Below are 14492 nucleotides of genomic sequence, written 5' to 3' on the forward strand. Positions count from 1 at the left end.
ACTTGCTGCCCCTCAGAAATGGAGACTTGGGTCCCCTCCCCACAGGCATCTCATCCCCGGTGAAGAAGACAGAGATGGACAAATCTCCATTCAACAGCCCATCCCCCCAGGACTCCCCCCGGCTCTCCAGCTTCACACAGCACCACAGGCCCGTCATCGCGGTACACAGCGGTGAGTGTCACCTGTGGGAGGCACGTGCCACCAGCACAGCCACAAACGTGTTGCCGATTCTGAGCATTGGTTCTATTGTAGCCTTCAAGCCAGGAAAAAGGATGTGACCCGCCCTGGGGTGGCGAGACCTGTAGGGGTACCAAGTGTCACCTGTAGAGTGACACATAAAGTTTGATTAGCATTGGTCCCAAGCACCTACTTCATTGAACTCCAGTTGTATACATGCCAGGTTACCCATACTCCAATAGAGCCCTGTGAGGGTAGAGACAGGGGACTGGGAAGGAGTAGGGTGGGGTGACCACTGTGGAGAGGACTTAGTGATGCCCTGATGACACTGGAGTATTACACAGCTGTGAACAGGAGCAAGGCTCTGACACCCCACAGTGTGGAGGGCCTATAGGTTGTATTTTACAATGTGTGCTCTGTGACGGGAACTGTGTGTGAAAGGACACTCAAGAGACAGGAAGTGGGTTCACAGGCTTGGAAGGGGGTGGGGTATTTGCCACAGCATAAGGTGAAAATATCGGAGGTTATAAAATTGGACATTTAGTTGTAATCAGGCAATGCCTCCCTTTGTAGCCCAGGCTGGCCTTGAACTCACAGTAATCCTCCTGCCACAACCTCACGAATGCTTCTGTGTAGTCTGGGGAGCTCTCTGCACACTGTACCCAGGCCCTGTGTTGTCCTTTCTCACGACTTACTGCCTGGTTCTGGTTTACTGCCTGGTTCTTTGTGGAAAGGGTCTGTGGAGCACAGAGCTGCACCCATCCACCCACCCACCATCTGCCCTGCTGGGGACCACTGTGGTGTCACTTAAGCTGGGGCAGGAGGATAGCCTTAAGTTCCACCCATACTGGGCATCATGAGAGTTTGGGGACTGTCTGTCCACAGGCATCGCGCGGAGCCCCCACCCGTCCTCAGCCCTGCACTTCCCTGCCACGCCCATCCTGCCGCAGACAGCCTCCACCTACTTCCCCCACACTGCCATCCGGTACCCGCCACATCTCAACCCCCAGGACCCACTCAAGGATCTGGTGTCCCTGGCCTGCGACCCGGCCACCCAGCAGCCAGGACCGGTGAGTTTCATGGCTGCAAACACAAGACATGTCTGAGATGTGCAGCCTTTGAGCTGATGCAGGAGGGTTACTACAGGCTGGAGGCCTGCCTGGGCTGCACGGTAAAACCCAGTCAAGTGACAGAAGAGTGTGTGGGACTCGGGGCGCTGGACCTGGCTCTCAGGGAGAATTTGGGGAAATAACTTTGGTTTGCCATGTAGCAGTGTGGAAAGGCCACAGATGGCCACAGAGATGCAGTGGATTGCATAGGATGAGATCCCAAGTGAGCCGAGTCCCCATGGGTCCCTCCCTGCCAGACCCACACCTAGCATGTCCCAGGACACAATGACCAACCGTGGGATCTGCAGTCATCAGGCCCCACCCAGCCATGGGTGCGAAAGTTGCCTTTCCACACAGTTTGTGCCCTGCCTAACCCCAGGAACTTGCCTCTCCCTGCCTCAGTTTCCACACCAGTTAAATAAATCAATCTACAATCTCCCAGTGAGGGGTTGGGAGCGTGGCCAGGGTGGAGCCCCTGTTTGGTTTACAACAGGACCTTTATAGATGCAAAGTCCTGTCCCTTCTCCCACCTTGGGTCTTGCTTGCGATCCACACCCCCTTTCTGACCCCACCATAAGGTGTTCTCCCCTTTTCTGTCCCTGGTGGTGCAAGAACAATCCTGGTTCTTTCCTCCCCGGCACCTAGGTTTTTCAGCCGCAGACAAGAGCTGATGGTTAAGATTGAGATATGTAGAGAATGGGGCATAGAGATACAGGATTGTCAGTCATCCCAGCACTCAGAGGGCTGAGACAGAAGGATAGCTGCAAGTTCAAGTCTAGCCTGGGCTACAAAGAGAGAGGCTCTGCCTCAGGAAAAAAAAAAAATCAAAAGTCAGCTAGATGATAGATTCGTGCAGATATTCCGCCCCACACTCTCCACGAGAGGAATCAATAAATAAAATGCCCTTAATTATTGATGGCGCCGTGTGCGGGATGCCGCCAGCCTGGCCGCAGTTGAACACCCTGAATTATTCACAGCTGGCCTTGATTATTAATATTTTATTTGTTGCCTCAGCCCAAGGCCAGTGCCCCACCTACCTCACCACCCAGGGACCACAGCTGGGATCCCCAGGTCGCCCAGAACCCAGACTCTTGGAGAGGCCAGATTTGCCCTTGGGGGATGATGAGGGCTGCAGCCCTTAGGCCACTGCAGCTGGGTATGAAGGGAAGGCTGTGTGACTCCCAGGCAGCAGACACCCTCTCTGGGCCCCGTGCTCTGGTGCTAACGGGCTCTGGTCTCTCTCCTCCCCACAGCCTGCTCTCCGCCCGGCACGTCCCCTGCAAACAGTCCCTTTGTGGGATTAGGACGGAGGGATCCTCTTGCGGGACAGGTAGGGGCCGAGAGGCCGGCTGGGGGGTGGGGGGTGGGGCAGAGGGGCCGGCCTGGGGGGTCAGGGACAGCAGGCCTGCTGGCTACAGCCCTGGCAGGGACTCACGAGAAGCCAGCCTCTCGCTCCCAACCCGGGCCTTGAGCCCCCCCTGGGTGTGAGGTCTCCCTCCACCCTGTCTGCCACTGTATGGCTCCCACCCAACAGAGAACCCAACCTGGGAGCTGGGGCTCAGAGAGGAGAGGCAGCCAGCCCAGAGTCACACAGTACACTGCAGGCCAGGGCTTCTCTGTGCTCCCTACCCTCCTCTGGAAAGAGGCAGAGCAGAAAGGGAGGGTGATTGGGCAGAGTGCAGAGCAGGTAGAGTAGGAAGCTAGTGTTGGAGAAGAGGCTCAGAGAGGGAAGGCAAGTTGCCTGCCGGCGCCCAGCAGTGGTGGGACACCTCCATTCCCATGTTGGTCAGATGTTAGCGTGGGACCCTCTATAGCTGTCCAGGTTCCCATCTGTGGCTCATGGAGCCTTGAATGTGACCAGGGGCTTGGAATGTTCCTCAGGCCTCAGCCACCACCCTGGGAGCCTCCAAAGCCCAGCCCCCATTCCTGTAGTAGCTTGGCCAGCCCCTCACAAGACTGGGAATGTTCTAGACCCACAAGCATAGCCTCAACCTCACTCCTTCCTCTCCTGCCCTGGCTAGCCCCAGCCTTCCTCTTGCTGAGCCAGAATCCAGTCCTGACAAACTGAGGTGATGGTAGCTCCCTAGGCTTCCTGGGTCAAGGGTTTCTGAGGTCAGCCATCCACCACTGCTGCCTGAAGACAGCACAGTGACCCAGTGACCAGGGTCCGAGGAGGACCGAGCAGTGTCCTGGCTGGTGGGCCAGGGCGAGTTAGCCTCCGAATGCAGGCCTCATCCCCTGGCATACTAAGGAGCCACACAAGGTTTTCGGGGGATGGAGCCCTGAGTGGGGACGGGTTGTGGAGTGGACAAGATCTGCACCCCCACCAGGGAAATCAGGAGGCTGCAGTGTGGGCTCTCCCCTCCTCCAGGCCTCCACTTCAGCTCTGGGCCTCGGCTCATTCCGCCCTGTCAGCACTTCCTGGCTGTCTACTTTGTTATTCCTGGCTCGGCCTCCCTGCAGCCGGGTTCCCCCATTTGCCCTCCCCCCATCTGAAAACCGACCATACTCCACCACCACCCCCAGGTCCCTGATACCCAAGCACACAAATACCCCCGGGGTCTGAGGCTCCAGCCCCCTCTCGCTACCTAGGATGCCAGCGCCACGGTCCAGCTCAGGGCAGGGTCACACCCCACCCTGTCTGGTTGCTAGTGGAAACCAGACATGAGGTAAGGGATGCAGGAGGGGCTTGAACTTAGCTGAGGGCGGAGCTGAGAGAGGCACTGCAGGCCCCGCCTCCTTTGGAGGCAGCCCCACCCCCAACCCCTGCCTGCACTCTCAGGCACCAGGCTAGACAGGACTCCTCGGACAGTGCTCCACTGACACCCCAGGAGTCTTGGAAGGGAACCAGACTAGGTTACATCCAAGCTGGTCTTGTCCACTCTGAGACCAGCCAGGAACTTCCTAGCTGGGGCATGGGCATAATTGATGGGAAGACAAGGCCAGTATGTATAGGCTGTCATCCTGGCACTAGGGAAACTGAGGCAAGAGGAAGAAAGGCTCAAGGCCATCCTGGCCACATAGCGAGTTCTAGGCTAGCCCAGTATATTACTGAACTAGGATCAGAGCCGCCCCCACACGTGCTTTCTCATGCTCAGGGCCAGAGTCAAGTTAGCAAAGACGGCCCTCTGACGCCACATGGAATGTATTCACATGTCTGTGACATCATGCAGGATGTACTTACTCTAAGTCCCTTGATGTCACATGGGACAGACAACACTAACTGGAAGTGGCATATCTCCTTTTTGCCACTGTTTCCGCTGGTCTCCTCTGTTTTGCCAGGCAGCCTTGTACAGAGGTGACAGGAGGACATAGCCCAGCATCACACCTGGACCCAGGAGTCCACACGCTGTGGGGGAGGGGAAGAGACAGCCGCTCTCCTGATACCCAATTTCTTTCTCTCTCCTTCTCTCTCCCTCTCTCCCAATCTCTGTGGACCATGCAGTCCTGGTACCTGGGGTAGCGGAGGTTGCCTTCCCACACCTCCTTCATCGCCGGTGGAGTCCCAGGGTGACAGTCCCAGCCTGCATTTTTGGTGGAAAATTAGACGAGTGAGAAGTCCCCTGCCAACTCCCAGCTCAATGGCAATGACAGGAGGAGAAAGGACAAAAGACAAACAAGAAACAAAACCCTTCCCAACCAAGATGAAAACACATGGGAGCTCTGGGTCTCTGTGGCACCTACTGCTGATGGCCGACTGGCTGCCCGCAGCTCTTCTGCGCCCCGAAGACCCTGCCATCACCCACAGACCAGGCCTGGGCAGAATGGATGGGGTGGGCCACCCAGCCAGGCCACCTCTCCCCAAACCCCTGCTGCCTGCCACCAACGCCAGCCTCGGGGACCTCTGGCTCTCCCCACCGACAGTGTTTGCCAAAGACAGGAGGCTGGAGGTGGATGGACGGCACGGTGGGCACCGTCCACGGTGGGCAGAAGAGGCGCGTGGGAGCCGCCCAGCGCTGGCCCTGCTGGGGACAGACATGCCACACAGGTACTTCGGGATCCCCGGGAGGGTCCCGCGTCCAGCCTCCATCCGGGCCCTCTGGCCCCTCTCTCCTTGCGGACCTCATTTGGAAGGACACATCTCTCTATGCAATTTGTCCCCACCCCACCCCGGCATGAGAGGCCACACAGCTCCCGACCCTCCGGCCTCCTCTCGCACATGGAAAGTATCAGCACTTTGAGAAACAGAGGTGGGGGAACCGGGGGACCCCCCCACGCCGAGGCCCCTGGAGGCGGGAGGTGCCGCGATCTAAGTGCCTAGCCCCTCCACCCACCCGCCGTCCACCTCGTCCATTGGGGACACAGAGTGGCCAGGGCACCCCCACCCTCGTCTCTGTGTACCGTAGCTCATCACCGCGCACCCTCCAAGCTAGAGAGATGGGACCCCAGGGCGGTAGAGCTGGGTGTCCCGAAACCCAGGCTGGGGCTATGCGCCGTCCCCTACACTTCTGCCAGTGCCTTACTTCCTGGAGACCCACCCTGGGGTACCCCACTGCAGGGGGATACCCCCTTTGCACTTTGACCCTCCTGATGATGTGGGGCCCAGCACAGGGACCAAGAAGGCTGGTGGAAGTGCACTGGGACCCCAGGTGGGAGGGCTCTGGGGGTGATGGGGTGACAGGGCGGACTGATGGCCAGAGTCCCCCATCTGCTATGTGTGCTTCACTGACTAAAAACACTAAGACGGGGGGGGGGGCGGGGGGCGAGGACCATACCCCAACCCCAGCTCTGCGGCACCCACCTGGGGCCCTATCTTGGATGGCCCACTCTGGGAGGGGATGTTGGGTGTTTTAAGGTCACTGAACCTACAAAGGCCCCTCCTCCCCGGCCACCCATCTTGGCCCCATCATACCTGGCACTGTCATGTCCCCTCCCTGCGGAGGCCATGGGCCATCACCCCAGCAGAGCCCCCAGGGCCAGGCCCCACCCACCTGCCGCCCTCCCTGGGACACTTGTAAGTACAAAGCTCCCCAAGACTTCCCCAGCCTTTGAGGCCTCAAACCCCCACCATCTGTCTGTCTGTCCTCAGGGACCCTCCAGAAGGGGGACCATTGGGACACCACAGAGGCCACTGTTCAGATGGGGCTCAGGCCAGTGGGTAGACCTGGCAAGTCCCCTCTGATCCCCCCAAGTCAGCCAGCTGGGTCCCCCAGGGGTCAGGACAGAACCAACTATTTACCTAACTGCATGGTGCTTAAGGCCCCTCGACACCCAAGAGCCCCCTTCCTGCGCCGGGCTGCTGTGTGCATGACAGATCCGCCTACCCACCCACTTCCCTCACCGCCTCTACAAAAAAAGGAAAGAAAAAAAAAGGATACACACACACACAAAACCCCCCCATATATATATATATATATATATCCTTACCAAAAAAAAAAAATCCATTATTTCCAAATTTGCACGAACTTTTTACCACAACATGTGCCTTGCTCTCCCGAGGACAAGTATTAACTTTTAATAATATCCGCGCACACAGACGCATGCCCTGCACGCATAGTTACAAACAGACAAGCGATTACATGAAATAAAAAATAAAATTCAAAAGGGTGGTACTTCTATTTGTAAAGAAAAGGAAAGCCAAACGAAAGCGAGATTCTTTTTTTTTTTAATAAAAGGAAGAAGGCTGGGCGTGGTGGCGCACGCCTGTGATCCTAGCCCTTGGGAGGCTGAGGCAGGAGGATTGCTGTGAGTTCCAGGTCAAGCCTGGGCTACAGAGCGAGACGTTGCCTCAAGAAAAGGGAAGGGGCGGGGACCAAAACAGAAACAAACAAGAAAAACACTATTAAGGAAGTCACAATTGGTCAGGCTTTGTGATCCCTACCCGCAGCCCTGACCCCACCTCACCCACGGTGGGGAACTGGAGTCGCCCTGGTGCTTGTTCCCTGAGCCCCCCAACCCTCCGCCTCAGCCTCAGGGCCAGCCTGAGGCTGTCCCTCCCCAAATCCCCTCCTCTGTCTTCCAGCCAACTCTCGAAGCTGAATATATGCAATATCCGTCCGTCTGTCAGGGTGGAGCTCAGCTGTGGGGAGTCCCGGGGAGGGGGGGGGGGACACAGCTGGCCCGTCCCAAGTCTGTGATATCAGTTTTTCTTTTTTGGTTTTACTGTTTATAGTTGCCTTTGGGTTTTTGTCCTTCTGTTTTTCTGTCTTCTGTTAAATCTGCTCTTAAAGTTCACCAAAGCTAAGACAGTTTTGCCAGGGGTTTTAGCGGGACAGACAGAAGTCCAGGCTCCAAGCCATCCCCTTGCCTCTTCCTGCCCCCACCCCCATCCCCACCTCCGCCAGTCGCCCCACTCAGCCCTGAGTGTTGGTCGCTGGCAGAGAGGTCATGGCAGGCTCAGCCCTGATTGGGGAACCCGGGTGGGTGGGACCACCGCCCTGCCCACCTCACGTGCACTGTGTGTCACTTGTAGGCCTGGCTGACTTACAGCTTTCAGACCTTTAACGCGGGTAGTGGTGAGGACAGTGGACAGAGCATGCCTGGCGGCGGGTTGGGAGGGGGCCACTCAGCGTCCCCCCCCCCCCCCATTTCTCAGAAAAATCTCCGGTTCCCACCCAGGGACTCCATACTGGTCCGACAGATTTTTGTTTTTGTTTTTTGATTTTCCTGTGTATGAAACCTAACATTTTTCAAAACATCCTCTCCTCAAGCTACCATCCCTTACCCAGCCCCAAACCGGGCATCGGCGCCTTGGTGAAACCCCACAGCCGGCTGCTTTGGGGTATAGCCTGCGACTGTGTTTCCCAGGTGAGGACCAGCACATGTCTGAGGTCCTGAGCCCAGAAATCTTGGAATCAGGAATACCCAGTGTGGTGGGAATGACACCAGAAGAGTGGTGCCCGCTCGCCCCAGCCCCATCCCTCAGGGGTGAACCGGCCATGCTGCACTACAATGTGGGCAGGCAAGACTCCCCCAGGCCACCAGCAAATGCCCCACTCTCGGGGCCATTGCGCCCGCCGCGGTTGGGCTGTGCTGCATTTGTACATACACGCACATTTAGTTTGCAGTTAATCCCTGCAGCGCTGACACAATAGCTTCCTCCCTCCGTTTAGTTTGCCCCGGAGACCCCTGAGTGCCCCTTGCTCCTCCGGGGTACTGGGTTCGAGATCCAGCCACTTAATTTCCCCACCGATTGTTTTGTTTTGATATTTTAGAGACAGGAAGGTCTCCGCAGGCTGGCCTCCAACTCGTGGCAATTCTCCTGCCTCCGTTTCTTAGTTGTTCTGACGACAGGCGTGCACCACCACTCCTGACTTCCTGCCCAAACCTCATATCCTACTTGTTAATAGCTGTCTTCTCCCTCTGCCATCTATCCAGCGCTAAGTATTCCAGAGCGCTCAGCTTGGGACTGTCGCCCATGGCAGGGCCCAGGTGAGAGGACTGGCAGCGAGTCCCCAGATCTTGTAGCCATGATACCAAACAGTCATTTCCCGATCAGTGCCTCACACATCTATCCAATGGTGCAGTTTTGGGGTCCTCCCCCGCCCCCTCAGTCCCCACCCCTGATCCCCTCAGATGTGGGACAGGAAACAGCAGGTGCACTGGGCGGGAGGAAGGCATGCACCCCCAAGCCACCACCCCTCCCCCAGCACCCAGCCTCACTACCCCAACTTGGGGTACCCAGCTGGATACTCCCAAAATGTCACACCCCATCCAACCTCAGATCTTATGCAGTCATCTTTCCCCCTCTCCCCCCGCCCCCCGCAACCAAAGCCCACTCGGGTCTGAGGGTCCCAGCATAGACCCTGAGTGCCCTGCAGTGCCTGACAAGCATGGGTTTGAGGGACTAGACAGGGCGCAGTGCAGGTGCTCATGGGTTTCAGGGAGTGGAAGGGGATCTTTTTTTCTCCGTTGCTCTTCTCCCTAGGTGTTCCTTGTTTTCTGGGTGTTTTCCTGCAGAGATCTTTTGGGTTTATTTTGAGATTTTTTTTCCTCCCATTCAGCCACTTTGTATTTTACTCCTGGGTCCATGCACCTCTGGTCTTCAGCTTTTCCTAACTGCGCTTGCGTGGTCTGCGGCAACCTCTGCCCCCTGCTCCCAGAGCGAATGGGGTCTGCATGGGGAGCAGAGGCACCCCAGGCCCTTCCTGCTCCACAGCCCCCACCCACAGCATACTCCACTCATAACCATATATTACAAACTCATTTTGGTTTCTGGCTTTTTGTTTTGTTTTGTGGACCCGCCTGAGCACCGTTGACTGCCTGCTGTTCTGTTTCTCCCTATGCAAACAAACGAAAACAAACAGTGAGGGGGTCCATAAAAGATTCAATAAAAGGCAAAAAAAATAAATAAATAAATGAAAGAAAAATGTATAAAAATTAAATACGCCTAATCTTGGTTCCTCTGGGTCCTTCCTTTCTGTGTGTCTGTGAAGCGCTCCAGTTAGATCAGGAAAGGGGAGGCTGCCACCAGGCCTAAGGCCTTTGCACAGGCTGTGCCTTCTGCCCATGGGCGCTGGCCTGTGTTGACAACCCAGGCCCACCAGGTGGCCCCTCCTGCTGTGGGGCACACTGCCTAGGCTTGGGAAAGGCAGACTCTCCTCCGTGGGCCAGCACCCTGGACTCTGTCCCAGCATGAGCCATGGGAACTGCATGGTCAGCTCAGGCCTGTCTGGGGGCAGGAGGATCAGGAGTTCAAGATCCTCTTTGGATTCATGGGGAACTTGAGGCCAGCCTGGCTGTCGTGAGACCAAGTCTCAAAATAAGAAAGAACCCAACCCCCTTACCTAGAGTGAAGAGCTGGGGTCTCCTTACCTTAGCTCTGTGGGAGGGGCTGGAGAGAAAATATCCCAGGACCCTGACCCCAGATGTCACAGAGGTTAGACCATCTTCCCAGTGCCCCACAGCATTACAGAGGAGCAGAGCCCTCTAAGACCATAACCTTTATGAGGGCCAACTAGACGCCTCTGTGCACAGCCTGGGCCCAGGCCCAGCTCTCAGTGGCAAGGACCCCTTTTCCATCCAGACAAAGGGTCTACACCATTAGGGGCCTTTATTAAGGGTAGGTGCTGGGAGGTGACCCTGCCCTCTGGTGGTCATTGCTGGAACTGTCTGCCAAACACAGCCTGCCCTGGAGGACTTGTCCTCACAGAGAACCGAGTGACCATAAGGCAGAGTCAAGACAGAGAAGAGACTCTGGCTGAAAGAGCTTGGACCACGGGGTGTCTCTCCTCCAAGGCACCAGCACATAGCACAGAGGGTGGAAAGCCACCAAGAGCAGCACTGGGGCTCAGAGACGTAGGGGACAGTTAGGTGACACCAGGAACGTGCCTGGAGAGGGGCACATTGGACATGAGAAAGGATGCAGGAAGGCAGATGAACAGGAGTGGATACCAGGCCAGTGGTGAGTGTGTCAGTGGGGGGGCGTCAGTGGGGGGGCGTCAGTGGGGGGGGCATCAGTGGGGGGGGCGTCAGTGGGGGGGCGTCAGTGGAGGAGTGGGGGGATGAGTGTGGCATAGGCAAGGCTGGCCTCCTCATTGGAGGGCAGTTTTAGACCCAGATGACACCAGTCTGGTTTCAGGTGGTGGCTGCAGCTTGATGGAGCCCCCCAGGCAACAGGAGGCTTTCTTTACAAGGCTGTTTTCTTGTCTCTCTCATCGTCTGAGAACTCCTCCTCCAGGTCCAAGCCTTCATTGCTCTGTCCACCCTTCCTGCCCACCTTCTGCTTCTTCTTGTCTGCTTTACTGTAGGGTTAAGGTGCCACAGTGAGAGATGGTCACTGCTCATCAAGCCACCTTGTCAGGCTACGTGACGACAGGCTCAGGGCTGCAGTGACCTCAGGATGACCCCACAGAAAAGAAATGTTCAATGGAAAGAAAAGAATGAATGGGTGGATGGATGGGTGGGTGGGTGGGTGGGTGGGTGGATGGGTGGGTGAGTGGATAGGTGGATGGGTGGGTGGATGGATGGGTGGATGGGTGGGTGGATGGATGGGTGGGTGGGTGGATGGGTGGGTGGGTGGATGGGTGGGTGGGTGGATGGATGGGTGGGTGGATGGATGGGTGGGTGAGTGGGTGGGTGGGTGGATGAATAGGTGGATGGGTGGGTGGATGGGTGGATGGGTGGGTGGATAGGTGGATGGGTGGGTGGATGGATGGGTGGATGGGTGGGTGGATGGATGGATGGGTGGATGGGTGGGTGGGTGGATAGGTGGATGGGTGGGTGGGTGGATGGATGGGTGGATGGGTGGGTGGGTGGATGGGTGGGTGGGTGGATGGGTGGATGGGTGGGTGGGTGGATGGGGTGGATGGGTGGATAGGTGGGTGGATGGATGGATGGGTGGATGGATGGGTGGATGGATGGATGAGTGGATGGATGGATGGGTGGATGGATGGATGGATAGGTGGGTGAGTGGGTGGGTTGGTGGATGGATAGGTGGATGGGTGGATGGATGGATGGATGGATGTATGAGTGGATGGATGGATGGGTGAGTGGATGGATGGGTGGGTGGATGGGTGGATGGATGGGTGGGTGGATGGATGGGTGGGTGGATGGGTGGATGGATGGGTAGATGGATGGATGGGTGGATGGATGGGTGGGTGGATGGATGGGTGGATGGGTGGGTGGATGGATGGGTGGGTGGGTGGGTGGATGGGTGGATCACTTATGATAGAGTGATAACAATGGTGTACAGGAAACCATGCTTCATCACAGGGCGGGCAGCTCTGTTCTCTGCAGGTCTGGTTATAGGTGACCCCAGCCTGTCCTCAGCCCTTCCTTCCTCAGGTCCCTCTCAGGTTTACAGGACACAGCTGTATCTCCAGCTGCCTGTGTCCTCCCCCCCACACACACACACTCACCCACTTTTATCTCCCAGATCCAGAATCTGCATTAGAGATTCCCACACAGAGCCCAGCTGCCCGCCCCGCCAGGCACTGCCACCGCCCCCAACAGGGCCTGTCTGTACTGTCTGGGGTAATCACCCACGGGGTACCTTGGCTTTGAGTTCTGATTCACAATGTGGTCCATTCTGAATGTAGCCTCTTCATCCTCTGCTCTGCACACATAGAAAGAAAGATTGATATAAGAGCTGTTCTCTGGGGTTGGGGATTTGGCTCAGAGGTAGAGCGCTTGCCTAGCAACCGCAAGGCCCTGGGTTCGGTCCCCAGCTCTGAAAAAAAAAAAAAAAAAAAAAAAAAGAGCTGTTCTCTGCCTCAGTATCCCCAGCTGAGGTCATGAACTCCAAGAACCAGAAGGGATCAAGAGGGCAGCAAAGTAAGGTGACCTCCAGGCAGAGCAGGGAGGGAGCACCTCGGGAGGGAGGTTACAGGAGGCCCTGAGTAGGGCAGGGGCAGGTCCTCACCTGTCTTTGGAGCACCACACACGATTAACCAGCATGAGGATGAAGACTATGAACAGGAAGCCCACTACAGCAGCCAGGCCCACCAGCCAGGGCTTCAGGCGGCGCTCTGAAGCTGCGAAGGACAGGACAAATCAGAGACAAAAAACGAAGGGCCTGCAGGGAGAAGGGGAGCTGCAGGAGAAGTGGGTTCTGCGGGGGGGGGGGGGGGGGGGAGAAGGGTCTGTGAGGAGAGGAGGGGTCTGCGTGAGAGAGGGAGGGCGTTAACGGAAAGGGGGTGGGCCTTGGAGGGCGGGGCTTAGAAAAGGAGTAAAGAGGCGGAACTCAGGAAGAACGTCCACTAATAGCTGACAGGGGCTCAAGGGGCGGGGTTGTGAAAAGGCCGGGACATCCCAAAGACGCTGAGCTCCTAGAGGGTGAGGTTCTCAGAGAAAGTAACTGGGTGGGGTGGGGGTGGGTAGCTAAGTGGGGCCTCGAAGGAACTCAGAGGACCCGCTGGAAAAGGGCAGTGGTCTCAGCTTACAGCATTGAGGGACAGGAGAGAAGGGTGTCAGATAGAAGCGGTCACTGTAGAGCACTCAACCCCTCCACACTTCCTCTTTTCCTGCACACTTTTCCTTGCCTCAGTTCCTCCTCATGGGAAATGAGGCGAGGATCTGCCCCAGATCCTAACACCCACCCAGCACGGGCTCCGCACCCCAGTCCTACCCTGCTGGGCCTCAGCGGGAGTCAGAAACAGTGTAGCCAGCAGCAGCAGCCTGCCCAGGGTGTCCATGACCAGCGAGCTTCATACAGGTCGATGTTCAACTGCGGGTGTGAGCTATTCAGAGCTCGGGTGGGGTTAAGACAGGGTGGTTGGGAGGGGCGGGGTGAGGAACCTGCAACCTGTGGCCCGGCCTCCCATGCCTGCTTGGCTAAGCATCAGACTCCTGCAGCCTCAGAGGGCAGAGTCTGCAGCTAGTTTAATATTAACCTGGATTGTCTCTTCCCCCGTGCCTTGCACCCCTTCCTGGAGACCAGCAGCCCTGGGGACAGCCAGCCCCAGGTGACATGTCCTCAGTATCCTCTTGCAAGAAGTCAGGCTGCGGGGTTGGGGATTTAGCTCAGTGGTAGAGCACTTGCCTAGCAAGCGCAAGGCCCTGGGTTCGGTCCCCAGCTCCGGAAAAAAAAAAAAAAAGAAGTCAGGCTGCATAGATGTGACATCCATGCCTTCATGTGCACACAACTAAGTGTGACAGTCAGGCTTGGTGACTGGGACAAGCCTGGCAGCTGTGTGTCTGGTAAGTTAGCCCAGCAAGGTGGGTGCAGCTCTGTGAGCAGCACCAGGATGTAGCGGGCACCAGGCTCCCAGAAGGGGGACCCTCAATGCAGTGGCAGAGCCACCTGCCTGCAGAACACACAGACACCTCAACATACGCAGACAGGGCACAGGCTTCTGCCCTCAACCTCCGGCCTCAAGCTGATTAGATATGGAGCCCCACCTGGGCAAAGGAGGACCCCACCCAAGGTGTCCTCCTTTGTGTGGGCGCAGTCACACAGCCTGCTCACGTGAAAGAGACAGTAAGGAGATAGGCATTGATATCCTCATGTGCCTGTCATTCCCACACACCAGAAGCCTGAGGCAGGAGGATGGCTAGATCCAGGCCTAGCCTGGGCTCCACAGCAAGACCCTGTCTCAGAAATAAAAGTGTGTGCTGAGACTGCAGCTTGGAGGCGGTGCAGTCTCCCAGCATGCATGAGGCCCTGGGTTCCATCCCCAGCACCCCAGAAACTAGAATGCTGTCAGCCCAGCATTCAGAGGTGGAGGCAGGAGAAAGAAGAGTTCAAGGTCATCCTCGTCTACATGCCAAGTTTGAGGCCAGCCTCACACCGTTTGGAAAAAGGTTTTGGCTTCTTTTTCTGGTTTT

The 14492-nt window shown here is 57.0% G+C and overlaps 2 protein-coding genes across 5 annotated transcripts in view; one reads left to right on the top strand and one right to left on the bottom strand.

Annotated features, from left to right (window-relative positions):
• Nfic (nuclear factor I/C) overlaps positions 1-9610 on the top strand; it is a 35033-nt gene extending 25423 nt beyond the window's left edge. For 2 of the 4 annotated variants that reach the window (XM_039078561.2, XM_006240850.5), the window contains exons 7-9: positions 46-171; positions 1063-1247; positions 4732-9610. In XM_039078561.2, coding sequence (XP_038934489.1) covers positions 46-171; positions 1063-1247; positions 4732-4749 — 329 coding nt within the window. In that variant the 3' untranslated portion in view covers positions 4750-9610. Of the gene's footprint in view, positions 1-45; positions 172-1062; positions 1248-2539; positions 2617-4731 lie in introns of all 4 variants that reach the window. The other 2 variants (XM_039078560.2, NM_031567.1) reach the window with 2 other exon arrangements.
• Positions 9611-10261: 651 nt separating this feature from the next.
• Smim24 (small integral membrane protein 24) lies at positions 10262-13389 on the bottom strand. Its single transcript, NM_001398619.1, has 4 exons — positions 13294-13389; positions 12589-12700; positions 12220-12282; positions 10262-10969 (listed from the first exon to the last, which is right to left on the bottom strand). Exons 1-4 carry the CDS (start codon positions 13358-13360, stop codon positions 10855-10857), a joined length of 357 nt encoding a protein of 118 aa, NP_001385548.1. The 5' UTR covers positions 13361-13389; the 3' UTR covers positions 10262-10854.
• Positions 13390-14492: the final 1103 nt, after the last annotated feature.

The sequence above is a fragment of the Rattus norvegicus genome, chromosome 7, assembly GCF_036323735.1.
Source record: "Rattus norvegicus strain BN/NHsdMcwi chromosome 7, GRCr8, whole genome shotgun sequence".
Lineage (NCBI taxonomy): Eukaryota > Metazoa > Chordata > Mammalia > Rodentia > Muridae > Rattus > Rattus norvegicus.